General features: G+C 36.7%; 1 protein-coding gene across 1 annotated transcript in view; it reads left to right on the forward strand.

The window, feature by feature from the left end:
- The window catches only part of AGPS (alkylglycerone phosphate synthase), a 53,495-nt gene that overhangs the window by 31,163 nt on the left and 4,911 nt on the right, over positions 1 to 17,421 (forward strand). The window contains exons 14-19 of the mRNA XM_081934710.1: positions 731 to 843; positions 3,472 to 3,541; positions 4,857 to 4,918; positions 6,038 to 6,127; positions 7,770 to 7,869; positions 8,561 to 8,618. Coding sequence (XP_081790836.1) covers positions 731 to 843; positions 3,472 to 3,541; positions 4,857 to 4,918; positions 6,038 to 6,127; positions 7,770 to 7,869; positions 8,561 to 8,618 — 493 coding nt within the window. The remainder of the gene's footprint in view (positions 1 to 730; positions 844 to 3,471; positions 3,542 to 4,856; positions 4,919 to 6,037; positions 6,128 to 7,769; positions 7,870 to 8,560; positions 8,619 to 17,421) is intronic.

Raw genomic sequence — 17,421 nt, forward strand, 5'->3', positions numbered from 1 at the left:
ATCAGAAAGTATATATTGAAATAGTCATCTTTCAGGTTTTTTTATAAAATAAAAAATAAAACATTCTATATTGTCTTCTGAATTGTTTACAGTGTACATTTACAATTTACGGTGTAGCATTATATTGCCAGAAATATAGAATTCCATCAATTCAAATATAGTATTAAATCTTGGTTAGGGGCAATATATTGTCTTTCTCTGTGGAAAAAGTTACTCTCTGCATTAAGAACAATTTTACAATCTGTAAAAACACATTATTAGTCTTGTAGATAATCCAATATTAAACATACCATAACTCCCTTCTCCCAAGTATTTGGATCTGAAATTAACATCCTCTTTACCTCTGAAACCCAAAATGGGGGAAGAAGGTAAGTTATAACATGAGACAGTGATTGATCCCTCTTGTTCTGCATATCTGTGCTGATAGAAATGAAATATCTGCTGTCCCTCTCTGGTTTTCTACAGCTACCAGGCCTCTTGTTATTTCTGGATTATGCTTGAAGAAATTTGATATTTGTTGGTATTTTGTAGTTGAAATTTAGTTTAATTGGTCCTTAAAAACTTCACAAACTGAATTTTCAACTTCATCCTTTAAAAAAAACTCGTGTCATGCTTCTTACTTTTGAAATTGATCTTATCAAAAGTAATATGAAAATGAATTTAGTGACAATAATAACAGATCTTGCTGTGCATGTTACAATAATATAATGCAGGTACTTTCTTTCCACAGTTCAAAGGATTTGATCCCAATGTATTATGTGTTGCTACGTTGGTCTTTGAGGGTGACAGAGAGAAAGTCCTCCAGCACGAAAAGCAAGTTTATGATATTGCTGCAAAATTTGGGTACGACTTTTAAAGTTTTATTACTGCTACTGTTCATTTATTATCCTAAAACCTTTTCAGAGTAGAACTGGATGGACCTTTGGGTGTCACGCATTTTCAGTTATAGAAAATGGAAAAGTGAGAACAAACTAACATTGTTGTCTCTTTTTAGTTGCACTTCTACATATTCAATAATTACGTTTTTATAATAAATATTGCAAATATTATTGCTATTAGTTTGTCTAAGTGTGCAATTTGGCAAAGCCGTAACTATTACAATAAAATGTAAATACTTATCTCATTTAGCCGAAGTCATGTCTGTTTATAATATTATTATTATTTTTTTTAATTTTTAAAAGCAACTTCTGATGCTAAATGAGTCAATACAGGGAAGGAGAGTAATGTTTAGAGATTAAGGTATAATAACGTTCATTATTGACTTACAGCTGGAATGAACAAGTCTGTTTTAAATAGGAAATTGTCTGTCTTTAATCAACAGAACTTGATTAATTGTATATATATCCCACCTCCTGTCACCTATTGCTCTGTGCTGTTGCAAGGAAACAGAAAACATTTCACTTTTATAAGCTGAGTAATGGAAGGGTAATTTGTGTCCAGCTGGTTTGATTGATTATGGGTCTGATAATGAAACTACGGTGAAGATATTTATTCAGATTACAACTTTATTTTCCTTTTTTTAAAAAAAAAAAACAGCATTGCTACTGCTATGCAGATCTTTCGTTAACTTCCGTTGTTTAACAGATTTTGCTAATAGCATTCTACTTTTCAATGTTATTCTATAAAAGGATTATTCCAAAACATCCCAAAACATTCAGATTCAGACATACTTTTGAAGTTTAGAAAGTGTGTGTATGTGTATATATATATAATTTCATAATCGATTTGGAATTAACACAGGGTCTATCCTATCAATTTCTTGCTCCGTATCCTGCACATCCCTGGTCAATTGTGCTTTGCTTTTGGCCTGAAAGCTACAAAATGAGGAATAAGATAGAGCTTGTATTAGTTGTTCTAGTTACTGATTCTGTACAGTAGCCCCATATTGGTTTTTCTTGTACACTGCCCTTTGCACACTGTGTTCTTTGTCACAATGCCAGGGAAAAAAGGAGAAAATGCAGCCAGCTATTAAAAGACATTGTTATACTTCCCACCAGGCAGCTGTTACTCGTGTCTGGCTATCACTTTATCAAAATGCAAACCCAGTTGGCTTTCAGGTCCTTGCTCCTTTGAAGAGCCAGTAACAGCAGAAAGAAGATAGCTCCATGGCATCAACCATCCCCAAGCCCATTTAAACTGCCTTTCTTGCTGCATGTAATCACACACGTCGCTAGCAATCTACTCCCCTGACTCTCCCATAGAGCAGTGCTCATTAGCACCAACAAGTGGAGTTGAAGCAGTGTCCTTTTTAAAAGCAAACCAAAACACTCCTACTCTGAGGAATTTGACTAACGAGCATCAATCTAATGCAGAGAATTGACAGGGCTAGAAAAGTCTGCTTTATTGCATATATATCCTGCCTTTCCTCTCCATACTTTAAGGCTATGGGAGAAGTGTGGGTTGACATATGTTGTCCTCGCAAAAAAACCCACCCTTTAGAGCAGTGGTTCTCAGCCTGTGGGTTGGGACCCTTTTGGGGGTCGAACGACCCTTTCACAGGGGTCGCCTAAGACCATCGGAAAACACATGTTTTCGATGGTCTTAGGAACCGAGACACCAATTTTATGGTTGGGGGTCAGCACAACATGAGGAACTGTATTAAAGGGTCGCAGCATTGGGAAGGTTGAGAAACACTGCTTTAGAGTATTCAGAGAGAGACCGGTTGACAGAAAGGGACAGGTCCAACATCTCTGGGGTTGCTGCAGACTTGAATTCAGGTTTCCTGGTCCAACTTCACCACTATACTGTGTTAGCAATCTTTTAAAATGATTTTTCTCTAAATCCTGCGTAATATTTTTTCCAAATAGCGAAAAGCCTTTGTCCTTTATCTTCTCAGTATCTAAACAGTGCAAAACTGCAGGGTTCCCATATCAACATTTTGTAACGATGGACTTTGTGTCACTTGAAAACCTTATGTGTATCTATGCATTTGCATGTATAACTTCTTATGTCAATTATTATATCTAGAACTAAATCTATATAAATTCTAGCAACTAAAGTACAGGTAGCTCTCGACTTACAACCATTCCTTTAGTGACCATTCGAAGTGACAACAGCACTGAAAAAAGTTTTCACACTTGCCATCGTTGCAACATCCCCATGGTCACATGATCAAAATTCAAGTGCTTGGCAACTGGCATGTACTTATGACAGTTGCACTGTTCCATTGGGATCACCGTTTGTAAGCTTCCCAACCAGCTTCCAACAAGCAGAGTCAATGAGGGGAACTGGATTTACTAAACAACCATGTGAGTCACTTAACAACTGCAGTGATTCGCTTAACAACTCTGGCAAAAAGTTATAAAATGGGACAAAACTCATTTAATAACTGCCTTGCTTAGCAACCGAAATTTTGGGCTCAGTTGTGATCATAAGTGAAGGACTACCTGAACTATTATTATATCCTCAGAATGGCTAGTGTTGACATTTTAGAGCTAGAGAGTATAATATTTTAATATTTTCAAATTGCAGTGGTCTTGCAGCTGGAGAAGACAATGGACAGAGAGGCTACATGATGACATTTATCATTGCTTATATTAGGGTAAGTTTATTCTACTTTTTGAACAATATATACTGTATTTTTTGGGAGTATAAGATGCACCGGAGTATAAGTGCGTCTTATACTCCGAAAAATACGGTAAATATATAATTTCCCACTCTGCTTAACCTTGGAAAGCTATTGAAATGAAGCAAGAAAAAATCTTGAACTGATTCGGTTCAGAAATGCACCATATTTCAGGGCTTCAGAGAGACATATGAACATATGCTATTAAAATGTCTCTTGTACATCGAATGATGATTGAAAGTTGCTAACAACCTTAAGTGGCATTGTGACCAAGAGGCAATTACCCATCTTTTGAGGAGATCACTTTTCAGAAACCTCTAAAAAGGATGGTTTTTTAAAAATTATCAACAAGAAGTAGCTATTAGAAACCATCTGGTTCCACCTCGTGGTATTGTTAGCTATTAATTTGCTCAGGATTTTCTTGCAATTTTTCTACTTTTACTATATTTATTGTATTTTTTCCTCTTGTGTTTGGTTTTAGATAGTAAATACATAGTCTTTGAACTTTCTACAATACTCATGGAAATTGAATTGTTTTGCTTCTTTTTGTCTTTGTGCTTTATAAAATTATATAGTTTTACAATGTTGCTCATACGGTATACATTGAATCCGCAATATATGTTACAGACAGATTTGATAGGACAGGAAATTAAAAGTAAGTTTCAGATACATTTTCCATACTCCTAGACTGAGCCTAGTCATTTACCATATTTTTCGGAGCTGAAAATCTGGGTGCCTCTTATACACCGAATACAGCATTTTTTGCCTCCCCAAACCCAGCCCCCTTTGCAAAAATGGCAGTGCATAGCCTTTAGGAGGCTTCCAGAGTGCTCCTGGGGGCTTGCGAAGGCAAAAATGAGCAAAAACCAGGCTGTTTCCCCCCCCCCCCCCAGCCCCCAGGAGCACTCTACAAGCCACCCAAAAGCTATGCATACCCCTTTTTTGACAAAAAACGGGCCCATATTCGCGAAAAACGGGCCGTTTGGGAGGTCTGCAGAGTGCAAAAACTAAACTTTTTTTTCAAAATTTGCCGCTTCAAAATCTTGGTACGTCTTATACTCCAATGCATCTTATACTCTGAAAACTATGGTAATTAGATTAATGCAGGTCTGTTGCCTTGGTAATATCTTAACTATTCTCAGTTGCATATATATATATATATATATATACACACACACACACACACACACATATATATACATATATATATATATACATATATATATACATAGTGAATATATGAATCTTAAGATTGCATACTAATCCAAGGTTTTTCTGATTTCTTAAATAGGACCTTGGCATGGATTATTATATAATAGGAGAATCATTTGAAACATCTGTTCCTTGGGATAGGTAAAATCAAAATGTTCTCTATTCAGTGAAAATTCATATTTTTATGTTCTTTTTTCTGGAAAAATTGTTAAAAAATGGTGGTTTTAGGTTTTAATGATCTGAGTATTTTGTAGAATATAAAGATTGTTTCTGGAATAGTAGAAAAAAACTATATTATTTCACAGTTCATGTGAAACTTATTTCAATAATAATACATCAAAGATTCTTGATGAAGTAAGGAAACCTGTTCACTTGGCTCCTAACTTCCCCATCCTACAATAGAAGAACTTCTGCCATCAGGCACTTTTTGAGCCAATGAAAGATCTTGTTGTTTAAAAGAAAAGGATCATCATCATCTCTCCGGTGATGTCCTAATGAACATAAGTAAAGTTTAATATGAACTTAAGAATAAATTATAAAAATATAACACAGTACCCAAAATCTTGGAACTGCTTAATTAAATGGCCGTATTGTTACCATCTTCTAAAAACCATCTAAATGTAGTTCTGTAATTGTTCTTGTGATTCTGAGAGACTAAGTTGGAAATGCTCATCTTCACATTTCTAATATTTGTTATGACTGTCATTTCCCAAACAAAAATGAGTTCCATTATTTCCAAAATATTATCAATTGAGGCTTTAAGTTATAGGAGACTGCTCTATAATTATTCAGACCTTTTTGATCTTGTGGCTTTCAATACCAAGTATACATACATTATGTATATTTGGTTATTAAAATTAATGTAATCAAATTTGTAATCTTTACTTGGCCAACTGGTTCTCCTTACCACATTCAGAGGAATATGTGGAGCCAATATAATTTGCCTGTGGTGGAAAAAGTCCTGATTAAGAGAACTATCCGTCTAGGTCTTAAATTTAGGGAACTTTAATCAAGATAAAAATTGTAACATGTTTAAATATAATTCCAGTTTTTATTAAATGTTGTTTATTGATTATTTTGTGGCAATATGTACATTTAAAAACCAAGCAGAATTTGTAGGCATAATTTTACTTTTAATGATCCAGAATTAATCCTTGTATTGGGTTACAATAAACCCATTCTTATATCAGTCACAAAATGTTACCTATTAATACTTTAAATAATTTTGCTTTTTAAACTTTTGTACTATTTTATCTTTAGGGTTGTAGATCTGTGCAAAAATGTAAAGGAAAGAATGACAAGGGAATGCAAAGAAAAAGGTGTTCAGTTTCCACCATTTGCTACCTGCCGGTAAAGCATCTTCATATAAATTAAGTTCTAAAATAGGTTGGGCACCCTATAAGTGATATGTAGGCCTATAGTGTGATCTTTATCACCTCTAGAATCCTTTTAAAATATTGTCGTTATCATTTTGCACCAAAGGCCTAATGCTACGTAGCCTTATTTATTTGGTGACCAGTTTTTGTAAAATAGCTTAAGATGCCCACTTGCATCAGCTGAATCTCCTAATTGCTACAAAGAAAGTTAAATTACAACAAGCCATTATCTTGTTTAGAGTCACCACAGTTTGTCATACAAAATGTACTGTGCGCTTAATCTAAATCATCATTAGTCAAAACAAGTCAGGTTTCTAAGTTATAGTGTGGCCTTTGCTTTTCTCTATTGGGCGTCCTCCTTGATGCCCGGCTGGCTATGGAAGATCATGTGGCAGCCGTGGCGAGGGGGACGTTCCACCAGGTTCGCCTGGTGCGCCAATTGTGACCCCTTTTGGACCGGGAGGCCTTGCACACAGTCACTCACGCGCTGGTGACGTCTCGCCTGGACTACTGTAATGCTCTCTACATGGGGCTCCCCTTGAGGTGCACCCGGAGGCTGCAGTTGGTCCAGAATGCAGCCGCGCGGGTAATTATGGGGAGATCGAGGTTCTCCCATATAACACCGCTCCTGCGCGAGCTGCACTGGCTTCCTGTGGCCTACCGGGTGCGCTTCAAGGTGTTAGTTACCATCTTCAAAGCGCTCCATGGCATAGGGCCTAGTTACCTGCGGGATCGTGTCCTGCCCCATACATCCCTGCGGCCCATTCGCTCACACAGAGAGGGTCTCCTCCGGGTGCCGTCCTCTAGAGATTGTCAGAGGGCGGTGCCCAGGAGTAGGTCCTTCTCTGTGGCAGGCCCTACCCTTTGGAACGACCTCCCCCCAGACATTAGAACAACAACCGATCTCCGCTCCTTCCGCAGTAAACTGAAGACCCACCTGTTTCGGCTAGCCGGCCTGGCATAACTCGACAACTTATCCACCCCTAGGTCATTTTTAATTGTTAATTTTAGTTTTTAAACTATTAATGTTATTGAGGTTTTAACCTTTTTCAGCATTGTAATTATTTATTTATTTTTTACCTCCTCTGTATGACACTGTGTTGACTGTTGCTTGTGTACGTCGCCCCGAGTCCCTGTGGGGAGAGGGGGCGACTAATAAGTTTAAATAAATAAATAAATAAATAAATAAATAAATATTGGTCAGACTGTAATTTCAACCATAGTTAGTTCAGCCCTTATAATGCAATGTTTTCTAACCTTAGCCATTTTGAGCTGTATGGACTTCCCAGAATATCCTGATGCTGGCTCGGGTACTTTGTTACTTTGGGGCTTTGGGCTGTAAATAAAACTTAATAATCCAAACTTAAGAGTGATGGGAATACTTGAGTCTTGTTCTGGTTCACATAAATTTGCTATTCCTTTTTCCTATAGCTTTTGCGCTCTCTCTTTTTTAACATAGTAAAATGTTGCATTGGGAATGTAAGTCCTGCTGCTGGAAATTCTGGGAATATTTGTACAAGTACATCCCAGTATCACCATAACGTTTATTTTTAAATTGGACTCTGCAAGAATACTACGTTATTTGACTGATATGTTTTCCCCCCCCAAAAAACCAGGGTGACACAGATGTATGATTCTGGTGCATGCGTCTACTTCTATTTGGGCTTTAACTACAGAGGAATTAGTGACCCTGTTCGGGTTTATGAAGAAATAGAGGTAATTCTACATAATTAATAACTTAAATGTTCTAGATAAAGTGTATGTTTAATTGTTACCTAAACCAAAGTTAAATGTGAAACTGACTGTTTGATAGCTTTAAGGAGATGTTTATTTTTTATGACCTTGGTCATCTGTTTCCTTGACTCCGAATTTTGTGATAATTTTCCCATCCAAGTTCTTATCACGTTGAACCCGCCTACGTTTTTCTTCCCAAGCTCTTACCTCATTTCTAAAAAAAATTCCTAACTTCTATTTCCCCCATCATCCAATTAACACCATAATTTTTCATTGTGACGCTTTTCTGTTTGTTTGCATTTTAAAAGCAATCCAAGATATTTGCAGAACTCTATTAAAGTTTTACTTATTAGCAGAATTGGGTGGAATAAGAGTGAGGATGAAGATGTGCTAACATTTGCTATTTAATTACACTTTTGATACATATTGCAACTAATATTATGTTTACATAGAACTTCAGAGTGAAAATGCTTTGAAAAGGGTTGTTTTCATTTTTACCAGGGACTTTTAAAAACATGTCTCTCAAAAGATAAATTGCAAGTAAAACTACTGTCCTTATTTAAGTGTAAATAGTGCAACACCCCCTTCATTTATATTTGTTGGTGACTAAATGAAACATACTATCTTCCCTGCTTGAACAACTGAATGATTTAAATTACTTTATTCCTTTTAGACAGCAGCTAGGGACGAAATCCTTGCTAATGGAGGAAGTTTGTCACATCATCATGGAGGTATTGTTACAGATCATACTTTTAGTTACTCACTTTGTAGTAGGCATGTTTGATTCATATATATCTAAAAGGAGAAAAGAAACGCCTGCAGATTATAGCCCAATTAGACTGCTTAGCATCATTAGCAAATAAAACACTCATCATCTCTCCTGGAAGCTTATAGAGTGGCTGGAACATGTGACCTAGCCAGTTTTAGAATCTGTCAGGCACGTTCAGTTAATACACAGAGAAACCTAAGAGAATTGTACACTTGTCTGTCAGTGTGTAAAATGCTTCATATTTGATACTCCAGTGGAAAGAATTAGAGCAGCGGTTTCCAACCTTTCGGCTTGGCAGACCAGTGGAAGCAGCGGGGGATAGAGGGAGTGGTTTCACACACACCTCTTTCACAAATGCAGCTGCACGTACACACATGCCACTTCCACAGCCTGGTTTCAAACAGGCTGCAGCCCAGCACTAAGCTACAGACCAGGGTTGGGGACCCCTAATTAGAGGAATCTCCTGCAGATAGATATTTGTTTTTACTCACACATGGTTGTACAGTAACCTGCCAACAGTAATGAAATACATAGAACAAGAGCCTAATCTGGGTGGAATCAGACGTTTTATAGGCTCCCTTTTTATTCATTTTTTTATGTGACCATACAACTGAAATCTTTATTGATCTCCTTTTTCATCTTTGCATTTTATGTAAAATACTTTTGCCATATTCTTCTATACAGATGACTTTGTAATGTTTCCTATCATCCCAGTTGGTTTGAAAAAGTCTTAATGCATACATTAAAATAGCATTTTTAGTTCTCAGAAAATGTAAGATTCGTCTTTTGCTAACAGAACCAAAATATATAGATGTCAGTACACAGGTGTAACACGTGAAATTATACAAACGTTCCAAAATAAGTTTTCCAATTTCAGACTGCATGGTATTGTAATGCTGCTTATGGCCAAATAGTTTCAGAATATATAGCCACAACTATCCCCAAATTGGGCCCAATTGTCAAGAATGAAATACTGTCAATCTGGAATATTTCCGTCAAGGTTGAAATAATCCATTTTGAGTTTAAAATACTTTACACAACCCTCATATCTAGTATTAGGAATATTTACACTATACTTTGTTTTAGACACACATTGTTATATACCTTCCAAGCTGACAGAAGTTTCTTACACAGTAAGCAAACTTAGTGTGGCAACTAACTAACAAATTTTTTTTGTCACATTTGAGGAATGTCCAACTAAATCATGTCTTTTAACATAGAGATCATTAGTAGGAGTAAGATTAAGATAAATACAGCACAAGAGTTTAATATTTTTAGGATACTTTATAGATGTCAGACGTCTACAGAACAGAGATTACATGCCCAAGCTTTTTTCTGTGATACATGTCTAAAATGTTACATTTATAATTTCTGGCAAAATGACTGGTGACAATACATCAGTTTATAAACTGATCCATGTCAGTTCTCAATATTTTCAGCCCTAAGTCCATTATGTGCAGGTTCTGCATGTCTTTTAAAAATATTTTCTTTCAGTCTCTAAAATGTCATCTTTTGAGTTAAAACTGCATTATAAAATTGGAAAAAGTGAACAGACTGAAAGATAATTGTGAGCTGTTTTATATTTTTATTAGTCTAGTCACTTTGACTTATTTGATTAAAAATATAAATCATACAAAATGCTTTCCATTCCTGTTTTGAAGAATTCCTGTTTTATAGTCAGTGTTAATCGTTCATATTACCACTTGGCCTGTCTGTCTACCTACTTGCCTATCTCCAACCACAATCCAGATACTCTTGGTGGCTATATTACACTATGAAATGGAGAATCTTTTACAAAGCACTTATTATATTTACCTAATAAGAAGACTAATTTTTCATGGGGGGGAGTTATTTTCTATATGCTGACAATATTATTGAAAACTGAGCCGGAGTTACTGATAATTAAATCAAGTGGGAGCAGATATTGAGTTGAAAGCTTGAATGCTCTTGAAAATTAGACTAGCCATCACAGCTGGGAAAAGATGGGGGAAGTCAAGATGATTTTTAATATCCATCAACAGCTATGGAGGTTCTTCATTGCAGACACTTTTGTATGAAGAGAAGAGCAAGAGGAGAAACAAAACAGCTCAGTGCCTAAATAATTGCTTCCCAATCTTAACCACAACTTTTATGCGGCTGACTGGTCTAAATAGATGAACTCCTGGCATAGCAAAAGTTTATGTATACTGATCTGGAACTTAAAGCTGAATTCAGTGAGGCTGATTATAAATTAATTTTATTTCCAAATTTTCTTTCTCTGTTTATTTTTGTTTCCAAAATGGAATTGTGCATGGGTTCAGATGAAACAGATTTGTTTTACAAATACAGAAGATTGTTTCAGAAGTTTTTTATTCTCTCTCTCCTGACCTGATCATTTATTTTTGAAATGTGGCTTATGAGAAATGCATATAGACACCTGGACTGCAGATATGCAAAATGCTTCCATGTGCACATTTTGGGGGGAAAGAAATACAGTAAGCCAGGGTTGGTTTACATGAAATTTAACAACCCTGACAGACAAAGAATGAAAGCCGGGACTTTAAAGGAATTTTATGTATATACCCTTTTCTATTTCTTATTGTTTGTTTTGGTAGCCTCATCTTAAATTCAGATTCATGAGAGAAAAACCTTGCCAAGCACAGCTATTCCAGAAAACCCTTAATTTATCTTGTAAATAGTTCTTATTTAGAACATAGAAAAAGGAAGTGGAAGTAGCTGGCACATTGGGTGGGAGAATGATCACATAATGCTGAAGTTTTTGATTATAAGGGAAAGTAAGACTTACAATTTATGTCAGGCCTGTCAAACTGGCGGCCCGACCCACGTAAGCCATGGCCACCCCACCTCCGCAAAGGCAAAAAACATCCCGATTCAGCCCGTGATGTGATCGGGTTTGACACCCCTGATTTATGTAGTCACTAAGTGTTAAAGAAAACTATTCTAGTGAGAAGGAAAGGAAGACAATGGGGAGGTTATTTTGGCTACACAAAAAGGTTAGTGAAAATCTAATGACAAAATAAAAACACATGAAAAAAACCAGGAAAGGAGGCCAGGTAAAAACGGAAACATTGAATGTAATGCTTCTGTCAGGCAAGTGTTAGGTTAAACTGAAATGACTTTGCAAAGGATATTAAGAATAATAAATGGAATGAAGGGGGGAAAGAAAAAGAAAAGAAAGAATCTAATTAGTATTTGCTCAGTAAAAAGGCAAAATACCAACAGATAACAAGGAAAAGACAGAGCATCTCAACTTCTATTTTGCTTCAGTTAGTCCATCAACACAAAAAGAAGGAAAAAGTAGGAAATTAAAAAGGGGGCATAATTAAAAATTGGAATTTCTTTTTAAAATGTGCATAGTTTGAATGACCAAAGTCTTTCCAATTACAGTAGGAGAAATTATTTATCAGCCATTCTTTTTCCAAGTATTTTATTCACAACTCCAATGTTACAGGCAGAATTGGCAGCAACTGATGCTGCTTTCTACTCAACCATTTCTACTCTCCCTTCAACTGCTTGAGTCAAATATTGTTCTTGCACTTATGTAAATAAGACATTGCTTTAATGTCTCATTGTCATTTTTGCTTAGGAGATGACCACAACGGTTTTCATAGATATTGCACTTGAAACAATATTAGTTGGATTCGTCCTCTCAATGTTCGGAAATGGGATATTCAGCCAAATTGTTTTGAAACAAAGCTGTCTTTTTGGTTTTGAAGCTGATTAATCATGTGGTCCAGCAACTTCCACCCTAATTAAAGATTCAAATTTTAATTATTGCAGTTCTAATTCTTCCATCCTGTGGGTTATACTGATATTTGAGTCTCTTCTACAGTATACTGTATGGCTCACGGTTTCTGTACTAATAATTCATGCTGTATTTAATGGATTTCATTTAGAAATTTAACAGCCTGCTGTGACTGGAACTCATTTTTCATGTATAAGACGGATTTCTATTTTCTCTAAAATCCAGAAGACTCACCATTTCTTTCATAACAATATATCTGACAGAAGTGTTTTATTCCTGTTCGCAATTCCTCAGCGTTCTCCCCCTTATGTGTCATTGATCAAAGAAAGCTCCTTAATCCCAGCATGTCCCCCCAAATCACTTGGCCTATATCATTTATGGCTAACCTTTTTGTCCTCACGTGCCGAAAGCACGCACGTGCATGCGAGAGTGCATGCGTGTGTGCCCACACCCATAATGCAATGTGCGCACAACCCCTCGTGCACCCTGCCCCATTGTGCATGCACGCACAACCACCCATACACACACTCCCCCTGCCCATTTCCCCCTCCCCCCGGTGGCCCATTTTGAGCCTAGCAGGCCTCCCTGAAGCCTCCTGGGATCAAAAATGCTTGCACACACGATATCCTCACGTGTGTCTTGCACGCATGACAGAGACCCAAAAATCAGCTGGCTGGTGGAAGGCGTGCACGCATGTGCAGTGGAGCTGAGTTGGGGCAACAGCTCCTGTGCCAGCAGAGAGGCCTCCGTAGGCCACCTGTGGCATGGGTGCCATAGGTTCGCCATCATGGGCCTATATCTTTCCAGTGCTTTTTCTGGGATTATGAAAGAATCTTTCAAACAACTTGTACCTGTTCGCATAAACTGCTGATCTGAAAAAAAAAATGTATTTCTAATGGCTGCCTGTGGGTGGTGAGCTTCGAGCCCATGTCTTCCAATGCATAGAAGTAAAATGATCATCTGCCCAAGTATATCAATAATTAACTTATCTGATTACTTGTCAAAGCTGTTGTTGCTCCTGACAGTATTTCATCATTTACTTAATGGATGCAAACCCCCTGTCTTCAACCTGGATTACAATGATATATTTTCAAGACTAGCAGCTCTTTGTTATAATGGCCAAATGAACGTTGTTTCCTGAATGCATATTTTAAAATGGTGTCTTCAATCCACCTATGTTGTTTTCCTATATCATTTTGTTCTCAAGTGGAATAATTGGTTACGAGATCTCTGTCCACCAAATCCCATCATGGTACATTCTACCAGGCATGCTGCTGCATGTCTCAGAGGCATCTGTGGTGTGGATAGACACCTCTCCATGCAAAGGACAATGCATGCTTTTGTCATGCAGTTCTCATTCACTAATACCGCTCATCCAGGCAAACATACCTGAAGTTTGTAGGATGACAAAGGAGATAGATTGTCTCCTACTGCATACTTTATTTCTTGCAGTGGTTGCTGGTTCCTTTTGTTTTGCATAGTCTGCTTTGTATTGCTTGGAAATTGAACAAGAAAAGCAGGAGGCATGGCCTGAACAGTTCCAACTTAAGAGCCCAGTTCTAGGATATTCCACTCATTCGGGTATAAAATAAATGTGAAAACATGGGTTCCCACCTTAAAATGAACAAAATGTCCCTATGAGGATATAAGTCAAGAGTACTCAGAAGCAATGCTCTAAGTCTGCATTGGTTCTGTAACATTTCTTAGCAGATATCTCACTATTCGCTACAAACTGGATATTGGAAATCTCACCATGAATCTGAAATGTCTTCCTGGGCAGAATGGAATGAGAAGTGAGCTACTGGGACCAATGAGTTGTGGCAGCTATGTTGAATTTGACATTCGCGGGAATGCCTGCATCAGCCTTGCAAGCAAACATTGAGAGCCAGTAGGCAGAATCAATGGAAGTGTCTTGAATTGATCTGGAGAACAATTGAGCAGAGTAGGCAACCAGCTATCCTACAGATGATTTGGGCTTTCGTTTCTCTTGCCCTGATCAGTTGAAAGAGATTGTAGCATCAAATCTCCATAGTACTAGGTTGCCTGTCTGTGAGTTAAGCTACATGAAGCTACATTTGTTATTTAAGCAGAAATTTAGCAGCTAACAATGGCTGTAGTATTTCTGTAACTCATGTTCTATTTATGTTTATTGCCTATTCTAAAACTAAGGATATAGTTGGAGACAAGTTTAACAAAAGAATGTTGCATGCAACAGTCATAGAAGCCTTAAAACTTTGACCAAAGAATTGTGACTTCTTTATATTTTGAGTCTGGCTCTCTGGCAGAGCATATAAATAAACTTTGAATTTTGTATTTTTCAATTTTGCAAAAAGGCATTTCTGTAGTAGATCTATCAAATACCATGTGTTAAATTCCCACAGTGACTTTTAATACTTATTCTGAGCTGCAATTTATGATTTGGGATTAAACTGGTAGTATCCTTGTTTATTATTATTTACTGACCTTCAGGCTTTACCATCACATTCTTAGTGTTTCTTTCTGTTCCTGCATGTGGAAGGGAGAATATTGATGCAATTCCTCTTCAGAGTTTGCCCTATAATTGTGATTAATAACAGTTGCTTTCACTATCCCGAAACAGACAGCCTGGTTTGTCTGCCTACCACAATCATCTTGTGATAAATGAAGCTATTTTAACTCTGGTTTTGTGTATCAAAGAAAACAGATGTAGTCTGGGACTTGAGGCTATAAGGAATATAAAGTATGTTTAACTTAATCTTCATAGTACTTACTGCTTTTATGGAAGGAAGTAGACAGTTTATACCAAAGTGTTTACTCCTAACAGTTCTTCTGGGGAAAAAAAAAGAAAAAAAAAGAAAATCTTGAGAAATTCGAATCATGAGAAATAGTTGCCCTTTGCAAATAACTTTATTGCTTTCATCTCAGTATTTATTTTGTATATAAATATATCATTTAATGTTAGCTAAGGATAATTTGAAACCAGAAAAAAGAAACATTTCCATTCTGTGGGAAAGCATTGTATTTTGAAGACAAAATTTTCTGAGAGAGTAGAGGACATTTCCAACTTCTCTTGACTTCCCTTCCATTATGCTAATCTTCCAATTGCCAATAGCATTGGAAATGCAGAGTAGGAATCGTAAGAAGTGTAGATTTTGCATTGATGAGTCTATTCAGTATTGGTGGGCTGGTCACCATTGTCATTTGCTTGCATGTGTGTGTCTGTGTATTATAGTGCAGTAGTTAACGCTCATGTTAGGGCTGTCCATGTTATTCAAATTTAACAGTCCACTATAATATACCAAATGTGTTAAAATAAGTATCTTGAAGAGATACAGTAGTATCTTTGAGCCTAGATAAATAAAATAACCACTTGGAATAAAAAATAAGCAATTAAAACTCTGCTAGGTTCGTAAATATTTCTACAATATTCAAGATAGCTTAATCTTTCGCATTTGTGTTTGTTTCTGTTGATTAAAAATGGCTTGATTGATTCATTTAGCAGTTATCAGCTAGGGCTAGGCAGTATTTTTGTGTTTATTGAAGAGGTGTTCATGAATATTCACTTTCAGTTTCAAGGTCTCAAATAAATTGTTATTCAGCTATGTCACTGAAGCAAATCCACTAGATATTAAGAGGCTGGCCGAATGGATGTGTAAAAGCAAGCATTTGCAGTAGCTGTGAAATTAAATACTGCAAAATAAAATAATGTGCTTTTTAGTCTTTCACTAGACCTAAAAAAGTCTTAATTAAAATGAATTAGGTTGACTAAAAGCAGTAACTGTAAACTTGAAGCAGAATAAAGATTAAAGATTCACTAAAAGCGCGTTACATATATATGCTTGTTACATATGTACATCAGCGTTTGCAACTAACAAATAATTTGGATATTTAAAAGCCAGTATTATATTTACACACTATGGAAAAGAGGCAAAGTAGGTTGTACCTTTTACTGCAAGACACTCATGAATTCATGTAGTCAGGTGGGGCATCTGTTATTTTATCTGAGAAACGGCTCTATATTTTCCAGGCAAAATAAAATTATCTTTTTTTAAACGACACCTTGCCTGGTTGGTTATACTTGCAAAAAAGCAACTGTGGGCCTCTAACACAGTGAAAATTGACATTCAGGGTTTGCAACTTTATGCTACAAATGGGTTAATTTCTTTACCAAATATGTTCCTAAAAGACCACCGGTGTGCGCTGCACAGCTTTTTTACTTTCCGGTTCGCTAATCAAATGTATGTTAGATTTATTATTGTAAAAGTATAAAGCATAGAAAATGTGACAAGATAGATGTGTAAATTATCATAGTGACAGAACTAATGATGCAGTCCAAGCACCTTCTGTTTTCCAGCACTCGGTGAGCAACTTCATTAAATATGCAGTGGCTGTTTGGTGGCTGTTCAGACATCAGTTCAGTCCCTGGTGGAGTCGCATTATTGTGGAGGTGGGGAAAAGACAGGCCTGCTAGCTGTTGGACATCCTGCTGGGGCTTTAATGTGCTCCAGCTTGTTGGACCAGTTGTTTTCAGTCTTTTTTTAGACAATTACATCTATATCCACAGGATACATTCACTTAAACAATATTACAGATAATGGAGTATAGTGGCTTAGACTATACATTGTCTCTTTAGCTCTGGTTGGCACATGGGTGGCTGAGAACATGCTCCTGGTCAGCCAAGGTTGTTGTTGTTTTTCCAGAGAGCTTGGTGACAGGCTGATATTTGGCAGGAGAAAGAAACAATAATACTCTGTTCTCAGTTGATGTTCATATCATTCATTATCCCTGCGGCAATTTAACCAGCTACCTCAATCATGGGGCATCCTAGATTTAGTTGAAGAGGATAGTGGGAGAGGGAGGCATCTAATGCAGCCAAGACAAGAAGCATTCATTGATTGCGACTTACTTTTTTCCCTTACATTTGTATGTTGTATCACACAAATACATCAAGCTTTTGGTTTAAAGGCATGCTGTATCCAACACCTCCTTCAATTGATTCTATCAAGAATTAAATGCTGTTATAATACTTGCTTAATGATAG

Source organism: Natrix helvetica (genome assembly GCF_964273705.1).
Source record: "Natrix helvetica genome assembly, chromosome: 1".
Taxonomy (NCBI): domain Eukaryota; kingdom Metazoa; phylum Chordata; class Lepidosauria; order Squamata; family Natricidae; genus Natrix; species Natrix helvetica.